At 38.5% G+C, this 13,361-nt stretch overlaps 2 protein-coding genes across 2 annotated transcripts in view; both read right to left on the minus strand.

Moving 5' to 3' along the window:
- Window positions 1-961: 961 nt before the first annotated feature.
- Window positions 962-10,352, minus strand: LOC103076495 (pre-mRNA cleavage complex 2 protein Pcf11; the record flags this gene model as incomplete). The annotated part of the gene is made up of 4 exons (XM_007447363.1): window positions 8,997-10,352; window positions 2,314-2,377; window positions 1,572-1,691; window positions 962-1,067 (listed from the first exon to the last, which is right to left on the minus strand). Coding segments are annotated over exons 1-4 (1,646 nt in total), but the record flags the coding sequence as incomplete, so codon positions are not given.
- Window positions 10,353-10,474: 122 nt separating this feature from the next.
- The window catches only part of LOC103074929 (pre-mRNA cleavage complex 2 protein Pcf11-like), an 11,003-nt gene continuing 8,116 nt past the window's right edge, over window positions 10,475-13,361 (minus strand). The window contains 5 exon segments of the mRNA XM_082931327.1: window positions 10,475-10,522; window positions 10,524-10,561; window positions 11,500-11,590; window positions 11,699-11,879; window positions 12,262-13,361. The exon segment at window positions 12,262-13,361 is cut by the window's right edge and continues 18 nt beyond it. Coding sequence (XP_082787453.1) covers window positions 10,475-10,522; window positions 10,524-10,561; window positions 11,500-11,590; window positions 11,699-11,879; window positions 12,262-13,361 — 1,458 coding nt within the window.

The raw sequence follows: 13,361 nt of genomic DNA on the forward strand, positions 1-13,361 counted from the left end.
CATCATCAAAAAATCTACAGACAATAAATGCTGGAGAGGATGTGGAGAAAAGGGAACCCTCCTACCCTGTTGGTGGGAATGTAAACTGATACAGCCACTGTGGAGAACAATATGGAGGTTCCTTAGAAAACTGAAAGTAGAACTACCATATGACCCAGGAGTCCCACTACTGGGTATATATCCTGAGAAAATAATAATTCAAAAAGTGTCATGTACCACAGTGTTCATTGCAGCACTATTTACAATAGCCAGGACATGGAAACAACCTAAGTGTCCATCAACAGATGAATGAATAAAGAAGATGTGGCACATATATACAATGGAATATTACTCAGCCATAAAAGGAAAGGAAATTGAGTTATTTGTAGTGAGGTGGATGGACCTAGAATCTGTCATACAGAGTGAAGTAAGTCAGAAAGAGAAAAACAAATACTGTTTGCTAACACATATATATGGAATCTTAAAAAAAAAAATGGTTCTGAAGAACCTAGGGGCAGGACAGGAATAAAGACACAAAAGTAGAGAATGGACTTGAGGACATGGGGAGAGGGAGGGGTAAGCTGAGACGAGGTGAGAGAGTGGCATGGACATATATACACTACCAAATGTAGAACAGATAGCGGGAAGCAGCCACATAGCACAGGGAGATCCGCTCGGTGCTTTGTGACCGCCTAGAGGGGTGGGATAGGGAGAGTGGGAGGGAGATGCAAGAGGGAGGAGATATGGGTATGTATGTATATGTATAGCTGATTCACTTTGTTATAAGACAGAAACTAACACAGCACTGTAAAGCAATTATACTCCAATAAAGATGTTAAAAAAAAAGGAAAAAAAAAAAAAAAGGGAAAACAGCCTTCCTAAATTTTAAAAACAGTGAGGGGTAAGATGAATAGCACTAGTGATAATATCCACTGTTATTAAAGTCACCGTCCCTTTTACCTTAGAAAATTAGATTACATACTGTTTCAATTCTTCAATTGTAAAATTGGTAAGATCTGGAACGTCTTGATCTTCATTTTGATCTTCTTCCTCCTCAGCAGGGGGCTGAGCAGCAACTTCATTTACTTCTTCAATTGAAAAGAAACACAACAAATATCTCAAAACCAGGGTCCATGTATTCTTTATAGGGGAACACTATAGTGTTAAGAAGCATATAGAGAGCCCCATCTTGCCTATTCAGTGCTCCTGATCTTAGGTTTACTGGCCAAGGAACCTAATACAATTCTTTATTTTGATAAGTGCTATTAGGTCTGGTCTCTTAAAAGTCAATCTTCATGAAATTCATCAACATTCTAATTATTTTTTATAAGCTAAAATAATACAGAATAACTAGAAAAAGTCTGCACATGGTGTTTGCAGGAATGTTAGTTAACTGAAACAATGTCCACTATAAGGGTAACAGTTCCTTGTTAGAAAATTTTTTTTTATTTCATTATAAACCAGTTATATAAGTATACCTAAGAATTCAACATTGTAAGAAATTTTAGCATAGAACATATCATTGTATCATATCATACATCTTTATAACTTAATAAAGCTTTGTGTAGATGAATTACAGAAGCATGACTTACGTGTTGTAGCTGAATCAGGCTGGGACAATTTGAGAATTCCTGTTTTTAGCAGTTTTGAAAACAATTCATTTACATCCACCTGACTGAGATGATTATCAGGATATGCCTTAGGAAGGACACCTTTAAAAAAATAACACTCTTAAAATAAAAGTAGAACTTAAAGATGCAAATTATACTAAGGATTTTTAAAGTTTTCTTCAAGATATCCTATCAACATTAAACTTAATAAAATCTTGTTAAGATCAGTGTAATTACCAAAAGCTCCCAAAAGTGAACTTTGCATTTATGTCAGCAAATCATGACCTCTTAAAAATATATTCTAAGATGAATACTGAAACCCACTAATACTTTATACAGGCATACCTGTTACCTTAAAAAACCAGTATTACCCACTGTTGCCCAATTAAATCCATGCCAAAGAAAAGCAGAATACTGAGGGCAGAGAGCTTCATGCTCCCTTCTATGCAATGCAGCACCACACCTCTAGGTCCAACTTTTCACCCTTCCAATTCTCTATTCTTCACCTAACCATATTGGGAAAGGTCGTTTTGCATAGATGAAGTAGGTTACCATCTCTTAGCACAGATTTCTAGGGGAAAAAAATACCCAGAGCCTAAATGGAAGTACTCCTGCCCAGCCCCCCAGCTCCCCCACCTTCCCATAACTACCCAGGGGAACTAATGCAGGGAGATGAGCCATGTGGCTCAGAATATATCTGCTCCTCTGACCCTTGCTCAATTACTGCCCTTGCAAAGCAGTTCAGGCTGTTGCTGAAAAGGTGTCAGGCTCACTAAAGCTTCAAAAATCTGAATAAATGAAACAAGGATAACAATCTTTTCCTTAAGCTCACTGGTGAGGAATCAATCCAATTCCATATTTTGCTAAGCACTAATTTAAAAATTACAATTCTTTAACTCAACTATAAAAACAGTATTTTAATATATTTGTATGTCACCACTATGCATCTTATATACCACACCTCTAGAAAGAAGTTCTGAATCACTAAAAATGCCTCTTAATGGCAGAAATTCAATTTACATCCACAATACAATACATCATCTCTGCCCTTAACCACTGCATACTCTTTACACTTAGCACAGTGCCTTGTATACAACAGGCTAATTAATGTCTGTTGAAATGAAATGTCTGACTACATGAATGAATAAATCAACCTCAACGATCAATTACAACAGCCACTTCACACAACAGTTTAACATTTACTTTTCATTAGAATTAGCTATTTATATGTCTAAGAATCATAACTAGCTAATCACATGTCTTCCAGCAGTCAAGTTTAGTGATCAAGAGCATGAACTATGGAAAAAAAAAAAAAAGAGCATGAACTATGGAACCAGACTCCTGGGATTCTAACTAGAAATTCCACTTTCTAGTTGTGTGACATGATCAAGTTACTTATCTGTGTCTGTTCTCTTCACCTGTAAAAGGGTAATAATAATTGTTCCTACCTAAGGTTGTTATGAGGATTAAATGAACTAATATTTGTAAAGCACTGAGGTGTTTGGCAGTATATATAATATTTGTTTAATAAAAAACAAAGTGAAATAAGACAGAGAAAGACAAATACTGTACGATATCACTTAGACGTGGAATCTAAAAAATACAACAAACTAGCGAATATTACAAAAAAGAGGTAGACACACAAAGAACAAGAACATACTAGTGGTTACCAGTGGGAAGAGGGAAGAAGGTAGGAACAATATAAATATAGGGGTAAGGGATTAAGAGGTACAAACTATCAGGTATAAAATAAACTCAATGATATACTGTATAACACAGGGAATATAGTCAATATTTTATAGTAACTATAAACCAAACAAAAGCTTTAAAAATTGTGAAGCACTGTATTGTACACCTATAACTTATATAATTTAAAAAAAACACACAGAAGAAAAAAATGAAAAGAAAAAGCCTCCTAGAGTAATGGAAATAAAAACAAAAATAAACAAATGGGACCTAATGAAACTTAAAAGCTTTTGTACAGCAAAGGAAACCATAAACAAGACAAAAAGACAACCCTCAGAATGGGAGAAAATATTTGCAAACAAAGCAACTGACAAAGGATTAATCTCCAAAATACAGAAGCAGCTCATACAGCTCAGTATCAAAAAACAAACAACCCAATCCAAAAATGGGTGGAAGACCTAAATAGACATTTCTCCAAAGAAGATATACAGATTGCCAACAAACACATGAAAAGATGCTCAACATCACTAATCATTAGAGAAGCGCAAATCAACATCACAATGAGGTATCACCTCACACCAGTCAGAATAGCCATCACCAAAAAAATCTACAAACAATAAATGCTGGAGAGGGTGTGGAGAAAAGGGAACCTTCCTGCACTGCTGTTGGGAATGTAAATTGATATAGCCATTATGGAGAACAGTATGGAGGTTCCTTAAAAAACTAAAAATAGAACTACCATATGACCCAGCAATCCCACTACTGGGCACATACCCTGAGAAAACAATAATTCAAAAAGAGGCATGTACCACAATGTTCATTGCAGCACTATTTACAATAGCCAGGACATGGAAGCAACCTAAATGTCCATCGACAGATGAATGGATAAAGAAGATGTGGCACATATATACAATGGAATATTACTCAGCCATAAAAAGGAACAAAACTGAGTTATTTGTAACGAGATGGATGGACTTAGAGCCTGTCATACAGAGTGAAGTAAGTCAGAAAGAGAAAAATAAATACCATATGCTAACGCACATAGATGGAATCTAAAAAAACAGTACTGATGAACCTAGTGGCAGGGCAGGAATGAAGACACAGACGTAGAGAATGGACTTTGAAGACACAGGGTGGGAAGCGGAAGCTGGGACGAAGTGAGTGAGTAGCAGTGACATATATACACTACCAAATGTAAAATGGCTGGCTAGTGGGAAGCTGCTGCATAGCACAGGGAGATCAGCTTGATGCGTTGTGAAGACCTAGAGGGGTGAGATTGGGAGGGTGGGAGGGAGGCTCAAGAGGGAGGGGACATGGGGATATACACATACATATAGCTGATGGACTTTGTTGTACAGCAGAAACTAACACATCATTGCAAAGCAATTATACTCCAATAAAGATTTAAAAAATAAAACAAAACTCTGAGCTGCACGAAACAAAAAAATGCTTAAGACACTTTCAGATTTTACTTCATTTTCTGTGCATTTAGAAACAGGAATAAGAGGTGATTCTCAGAACAGGTTTGGAATTTCATAATCAGGTACCCAATGATGGTGTCTAACTTATCAACCTAGTGAACAGCTGTTTAATATTTATTTTACTGTTTTTATTTATTTGGCTGTGCCAGCTCTTAGATGCAGCATGAAGGATCTAGTTCCCTGACCAGGGATCGAAGCTGGGCCCCCTGCATTGGGAGCACAGAGTCTTAACCACTGGACCACTAGGGAAGTCTGAACAACTATTTAGAGGGGAAAAAAAAAAAGTCCATAGATCCTGCTACACTATAAAGCCCTTAGAAGGATAAACCTTATTAAGTCATCCTAGCACAATGCCTAGAATATAGCAAGTGATCACTATTTGTTTGGATGAATAAATGAACATGAGTATATTTACTACTTGGAAAAGAGTGTTTTTACTTTAAATTTTGAGAAAAAACCTTACAGAAGCCTAATATTGAACACTAAATACTTTTCATATCTCTTTAAGTAAAACTTGAAGAAGGAAGGCGTATCTAACAACTCATTCAATAACCTCCAACCCAGGAAATAAGATGTGATTTCCTCTGTGACACTGCTATGCCTTGTATACATAAGCACCTCAAGGTTGTAAAAGCAAAAGAAAACATGCAGGTTTTGTATATTATCTCATACAAAAAAGAGCAAAATTTGCAGTTGCTGCACGCTATCTCAAGCTACCAACTCCAATACAACAAATCCTCTACTCTACAAGAAAAACTGAGTTCTAAAGGAAAATACACCAATATAGCACTTCACAAGTTACATAGTACTTTTGCATATACTATCTCATTTGATTCTCTGGGAAAAGAAAAAATTCCCCAGCAAATCCTGACTTTTATCATATGCTATCTGCAGAGGAAAAAACTGAGCCCCAGAAACGATATTTGCTTATTACTCCACCGACCTGTAAAGTAGCAGAGTGGAGATTCTAACCCTGGTCTTCTGACTTTAGACCCCAAAAATTCAGTACTTTCCTTCCCTTTTCATTATAGTGAAAACAAAAAATAAGAATACTAATCCTAATTGTCAATCTAGCAATTAAAAACAAAACGTTTTCAAATTAATTGAGTGAGCTTCCTGTGATGATACAGTTTAATACTTAATGCATAAACTAGAGCTTGCTTGGCTAGGACTTCCCTAGTTACTTCAGAACTTTTGGAAAACTCTCCAAATTTGTAAACTTAATAAAGCCACGCTACAGCATGTTTCTGAAGATGGCTGTTTTAATGATTTCAGAAATAAAGCAAGTACCACTACAATTTGGTTGAGTTAGCTCTCAATATATTGACTTTCCAGTAATTTTATATACTTCTCATTTTTCACATATTAAAACTTTTTTTTTTTTGCCTGCACCGCATGGCTTGAGGGATCTTAGTTCCCCAACCAGGGATTGAACCCGGGCCCTTCAGCAGTGAAAATATGCAGTCCTAACCACTGGACCACAAGGGAATTCCCTAAAACTTTTTTTTTTTTTTTTTTTTTTTGCGGTATGCAGGCCTCTCACTGTTGTGGCCTCTCCCATTGTGAGCACAGGCTCCGGACGCACAGGCTCAGCGGCCATGGCTCACGGGCCCAGCTGCTCCGTGACATGTGGGATCTTCCCGGACCTGGGCACGAACCCGTGTCCCCTGCATCAGCAGGCGGACTCTCAACCACTGCGCCACCAGGGAAGCCCTTAGTGGCCTTCTTTTGATTAAAGCTTATTTCCTATCCTGAGTATGTCGTAGCTCATTTGTTGAAGGTCATGAGAACAGTCTTGAAAAGCTTCATGCTATATCCTCTAGTCCTCCTAGCAAGGCACTATTGATTTATCTAGTTAGTTAGTTAAAATAGTTAAAGCCTAGAGGTCCCTAGGAACTTATGTAGTCATCAGACACAAAGGTTTAAGGTCTGTAATCAAATACTTTGTCCAACTTCTCTCCAAAAGTTTGCTCTCCAGGTGGAATAAAATATATTTCAGGGATAGTGGAACTCTCAGAGAATAAATTCAACTTTTACAGAAAAGTAAGGATTTTAAGCAGACTCTTTTAGTTGCCCCCTTGCATTTTCTTTTGAATAAGATTGTGTACTAGCATGGTACTCTGCTGGGGACCATTCTGGGAGGCCCAGCTCCCCTACTCTAGTCTCCTGAGGGCCCAGTACAGGTTCAGCCATTTGAGCTGCCACTTATGTGGTTCCCTAGTTCCTGCATAAAAAAACAAACAAACAAACAAAAACAGGAGCTCTGATGGACTTACAGTTACTGGTTTCTTTTGTGCTTCTGGAAGTCATTCAGGGGAAGAAGATGTTATTTGAAAGCAAGAAGCCATTTTTTTCCTAAGGATTGAGAGAAGCCTGTGCCCCTCTGAGTGACACAGCAAATGTTTTCGGTGTCGAATTTCTTTGTGTGTTTCTTTTTTTTTGACACATCTTTTACTTTAACCCCTGCCTCAATAATTAAAGACAATCAATCAATAACAATAAGGTTCTAGAATATTTGTATAATAGCCAAAGTGTCTTCTTCCTTGTCATATTTCTTTCAACTCATAGTCCTTGAACCATAGAGGTACTTATACAACTCGTGATAATTCTAATTCCTGGAGTCTGCCTCCCTAGTTGTCAGATGATGCCTCCTCTGTCAGGGTTGTCATGACTTGTTTCCTCCTCATCTATTTGCCAGTTGTTTCAGGGTGCTAGTATATGATAATTGAATGTAATATTTAAATGTACTGTAAAGGAAGAGATATAAAAAAGCTTCTTAGCAGACACAATACTACAATAGCAAGGCCTCCTCCAGAAAATGTTCTTGAATTTATTGATGGTTAATTTAGTCCAGCAGTCTACATGGGAAAGATGGGACAAACTGCAGCCTGCTTCCTTGGACTTGAAGTTTTGTGGGATGTCCTATGGCTTTCCTCCATTCACAACAGAGACATGAACCATATTTTGCCTATGGAAATCTTGTCTTCAATAGGTACTATGAAAGAAAAACTTGGAGTATTTTTAATTTGTTGGCTCATGCCAATTCTTAAGTTTCTGGAATAAGTTTCTCAGGTGGGTGTTGCTACAGTGAGATCCTTATAAAACCTTAAATAAATTTAATCTCAATCCTTGCCCTTGAAATTGACAATCACAATGCATAGTGACCCCAGAGAAGATATTAATAGATTTGAGTGAGTAAGGCAAGTGCAGATTACAGAGGCTGTGTGTCTAACACATTGGGGTAAGAATCTTCAGAGACTGTGACTATTTTAATGTCTTTCATCTTTCGTCAGGTTCACAATCTGGAAATTATCTTAATACACAAGAATCCCAAGTGGTGTTTCCTCCTTTCCCAGGTAATGGTATTTTCAAAGCAATGACATTGTTTGAACCCCACCTTCCCTGACATTAACTACAGATTAATGGGATGAATCCAGGGTAAGGGGGGCTATGAGTAATACTCACAGATTTATTCTATACCATTTTCTCTTCTTAATCTATTCTGCTTTAGCAGGAGCTGTTCCTACAGCTTCACTATCATGTTTATACCAACAAATTCTGAATCTGTATCTCAAATCCTGACTAACCACTTGAGTGCCACACTTCACTAAGTGTCTACTGAACATATACACTCATATCTCCTTTAGACACATTTACTCTACATGGGCCCAGAGATAGATTTCCATCCTTCCCCCACCTTGCTTCCCTTCCACTTTCCTCTATCTTGATTAATGGTGCCACCATCACCCAGTTATTCAAACCAGAAACCTGAAATTATCGTAGACTCTTTCTTCTTCCTCACTTCCAACATTCAAGCAACAGCCAGATTTTATTGATTTCTCTCTCAAATTCAGATCTGTCTCTGTATTTCTACTTCTACAAAAAAAAAAAAAAAAAAAAAAATAAAGTCTATTAAAAAAGAAAATATTTGTGGGGGGCGGGGGGGAATTGAGATTGAGAGGGTTCTCTAGATCCTGAAAGAACTAAGATCAATTTTGGATTTAAACTGCAAATTTCAGCCCCAGAAGACTCTCATCTCACTTTCCTAGCAGGTGGGGTTTTGAAGTACATTAAAAACTGCCCCCCCCCCCAGAAAATACTAAAAAAATTAAATTTTAAAAAATCCTTTCCAACCTATAGAATAAACTATATTCTGAAAACCTTCCTCAAACACTAGAAACATTAAAAATGGTTCATGTCTGCATACAATATACTTTTAGAATAACTGTAACAGACTTACCTGCTGAGATGCCTGAATATTTCCTACTGTTATTGGAGCAGGTAAATTGCCAAAGTTTCCAAACTGAGAGCTCTGAAGATTCTTCTCATCAAAATAGTGTCCAGAAGCTCTGTTAAGGGGATTCGAGAAACTCTGGTTTCCAGGGCCATGTGGTCCATTAAAATTTGGTCCTTGAGGTGAATCAAATATTTGTTCATGTCTTTGGAACTGCAGTCCTTGGGATGGGGCATTAAAAGCACTGCCAGGTGGATCATTATATGGGCCACTCTGATTGAAAGATACCGATTCAAGCCTTTGTGAAGGATGATTGTCAAATCGTGTGCCTTGAAGACCAAGAGGAATATCAAACCTTGATGCTTGCTGGTGTTGTGGACCATCAAATCTTTGAGGTACACCATCAAATCTTGGTTGAACCTGCTGTCCAGGTGGTCCATCAAATCTCTGTGGGCCTGGCTGACCAGTTCTTTCAAATCTAGGACCTGGCTGACCATGTAATCCATCAAATCTTGGCAAGAGTGATGGCTGACCTGGCTGCCCATCAAACCTTAAAGCATGACAACCTTCAAATCTTGGACCACCTTGACCCAAAGGTCCTTCGATTCTCAGGCCGCCTCCTGGTACAGAAGGACCCTCAAACCTCATTCCACCTCCTTGTTGGACTAAAGGTCCTTCAAACCTGATCCCAACCCCTGGCTGACTGTGTGGACCCTCAAACCTAACGCTCCCACCAAGTTGATTATGTTGTCCTTCAAATCTCATACCAGCTACTGACTGACCATGGGGGCCCTCAAATCTCATCCCAACTCCCTGCTGTAGCAATGGGCCCTCAAATCTGATCCCACCTGATGGCTGACCATGAGGTCCGTCAAACCTAATTGCAGCCCCTGATGGACCATGACCTCCCTCAAATCTAAGTCCACCTACAGGCTGACCTCGGGGATTATCAAATCTAAGTCCACCCACAGGCTGACCATGAGGTCCCTCAAACCTCAGACCACCCACAGGTTGACCCCGGTGTCCCTCAAACCTGAGACTACCCACAGGCTGGGCCCCTGGTCCTTCAAATCGCAAACCACCTGCAGATCCCTCAAACCTCAGACCGGGGGAACCTTCAAACCGAAAACCACCTCCTCCTGCTTGACCAATCGGCCCCTCAAACCGCAGAGGTGTCCCTACTGGTCCTGGAGGACCTTCAAATCTCAAAGGACACCCACCTCCTAACTGGCCTTGTGGCCCTTCAAATCTCAAAGGGCCACCTCCCCCCATTTGTCCCGGTGACCCATCAAACCGAAGAGAACCTGGCGTAGGAGGTCCATCAATTCTAGGGCTTAACTTATTAGGTCCTTCAAAAATCATCTTGGTTGGGCCATCTCTCGCTACTGATGGCCTGCTAGGTCCATCGTATAATGGTCTATCTTCAGCTAAAGCCGTAAGTCGCTGATTTGTATCAAGGCCGGCGAATCTTGATGCTGGGCTATCTACAAATGGTTTATCTGAATCTTCATATCTAGGTCGCTTAAGTGGAAAACGATCATTGAATGGTGATCTCTGCTCTTCTCGTACACCTTTTAAAAAGAAAAAAAAATTTATTTTCCCTGAATCTGATAATTTATATCAAATTATCCTAAAATCTTCTTCGTATATTCTTGTAAATGTTTATTCAAAAACATCCAAAACTATCTCACTTTATGAGAGGGGAGGGAAAAAGACAGCAACAAGCAGCAGGTAAGAAAATGCCCTCTAGAGTCAGATACACCTGGGTAAAAAAAATACCCATTCAGTCAATTTACTAATTATTTGACTTTGAGAGCAACTTATTTAACCTCTCCGGCCTTGTTTCCTATCTGTAAAATGGGGATAATACATATTTCATTAGGTCATTGTGAGGATTAAATCAGATTACATATATAAAGAACCTAGTAAAGTACCTAATACACGGTTGGCCTTATAAATATCAGCTCCCTTCCCTTCCCTTTGAGGGAAAAACCGAAACAAACAACGACAAAACAGAAGTCTGAACAGTCACAAAAATCCATCCCCACTTAGCTTGTTCATTTTCCCTTCACTGCTGTGTGATTCAATAGGCATAATCTGATTTAACTTTTTCTACCTTTAGCAGAGACTTGCTCGTCATGTCTTCTCCGGCCCTCATGGGGTGAAAGATTCTCAGCATAAGTACGACTCCCAGATATAGGAGAAAGACGTCTTGCTCTTTCACTAAATTGTTCTTTTCTGTCAAACTGTGCTCCACTATTCCTACTTGCATGTTTACTTTTGGATGGCTCACATTCTATTCCAGACAACAAGGCATCAGTCAAAGGGTAGTCAAAAATATCAGGATCTAAGAGATCAAGTCTTGGAAATGAATGCTGAACCTGTGTCCTTTTCAGTTTTGCTTTATGTTCATAGTAGGTTAATTCAGCATCAGTTAAGAGAGGTTTCTTTTTTAATCCACCTTTATTTTCTTCTGTAGGACTATCCCGTACATTGCATCTATGTTTACCTTCTTGATACTGAAATAGCTGTCGAATTTGATGCACAACAACAAGGAACTCATCCTGTGTAATTTCACCAGATGCTAAACGTTCACTCGTCTGCACAGGGGTGATAAAAGGAAATCAATGTTTTAAATATAAAAAGTACTTACAAAAAAATTTATAGACAAAAGGAGAATAATGACTACATGGGAACACAGTAGCTACCTTTTGAAGTAATTCTCTTTTGCTTGCAAGAGTTAACTCTTTAGGAATCTGAAGATTGGCATCTACGCTTAATCGATGCTGTTGTTTTGGAGCTCGAGGTGACAAGATTCCTTTAGTGCTTGACCAGCTCTCCCTATGCCTTAGATGAGGAGCTTTGCTATGTTCATCACCCTGTTGTAAACTGAAACCATAAAAGCAATTATGTTACTTCATAAAAAATTTTTAAATACTCAGGACCATATTTTAAGATCCTTAATAGGATCTGGCTAAAATGAATATATGTAACCATAAAAGTTAATTTAAAGATTAAGAGCACAGGATTTGAAGTCAGGAAAATCAGATATGAACTCTGATTCTTGCATGTCCTTAGGCAGATTAGTTATCCTTTCTAAACTTCAGTTTCCTTATACATAAAACAGCAATAATAATGGTACTTAACCCACAGGGTTAAGTACCCAATAAACATTATCCAATTTTTAAATCAACACTGTATTTTTTTTTTCCAACACTGTATTTTTAAATGTACACATTATTCTACTCAATTAAAAATGTTAACAACCTACCTTTTATTTTCTTCCCAACCAGATTTCCATCTTTTGGTAGACTTGGAACTTTGCCAATTTTCTACATTTTCCTTTGGTTCAGTGCCTGACTTGGTGGAATGCTGATTTGCAGTTTCTTGTGGTCGTTCCTCTTCAGTCTTTTTTATTCGCCTTGGATCTCGAACATCCTGTTTAGTACTTCTCTTGGCATTTCTTTCTTCCCTGGAAGGTGGTGTAAACTCTTCCATATGTGACTGCTTAACTCCTGACTGGCGAATCTTCCCAGCTTTGGGTGTTGAGGATGGAGACATACTCCTTTGCCTTCGTTTGGGTGACCGCCTATCTCTTCTCTTGGGAGAATGTATAATCGGTGACCGAGACTTGGGTGATCGTGATCTTGATCGCTTTCTAGTACTCGATCTCCCTGGTTTTGTCCCCTGTTTTTCCGATTCTTCCGTTATGCTATCCTGTTTTTGTACAATGCCATTTATGATTTTATTTCTACTTCCCACCAGTCTGTGTTCAGATGATTTCATGTGCTCATCTTTATCCTTTTTTTCTGCAGTTTTTCTCTTCTCTTTTAGATCATCATCTTTGCTATCAGTCTTATCCTGAAGATGTCTTTTTAATCTTGGATCTCTCTTGCTCATATCAGACACCCTTGCACTTTCAGATTCTTGACTTTTCAAGTCTTTTGTGTGGGATAATTTGTTTTTCAAAGGTGATGGTGATTTAGATTTAGATTTGGATTTAGAATCTAATTGGTCAAGTTCTTTCTTGGTTATTTTTTCACCTGATTTACTTTTTTCTTGCTTGGATGAATTTAGTTTTTCAGAGGGTACAGTTTTACTTGTCTTAATATCAGACTGGTTCAATGTGTTCATTAGGAATTCCTTCCTGTGACTCTGATCTTTTCCATGAGAAGAATGCTGACTCAACCTATTAAGACGGGGATCCCGATTAGTTCCTTTCATATCCTGAATTTGTAAGGATGGACCTGGACGACTTTTCTCAGGTTGCACAGGAACCTGATGGGGAGCTTTAACTGCCATAGGGGGAATTTGTGAAACATGTAATTTGGATTGTGCAGTTCCAGGACCTAAGTTGGATGTCTCCTGCTG

Source organism: Lipotes vexillifer, unplaced genomic scaffold (assembly GCF_000442215.2).
Source record: "Lipotes vexillifer unplaced genomic scaffold, Lipotes_vexillifer_v1.1 scaffold824, whole genome shotgun sequence".
Classification (NCBI taxonomy): Eukaryota; Metazoa; Chordata; class Mammalia; order Artiodactyla; family Lipotidae; genus Lipotes; species Lipotes vexillifer.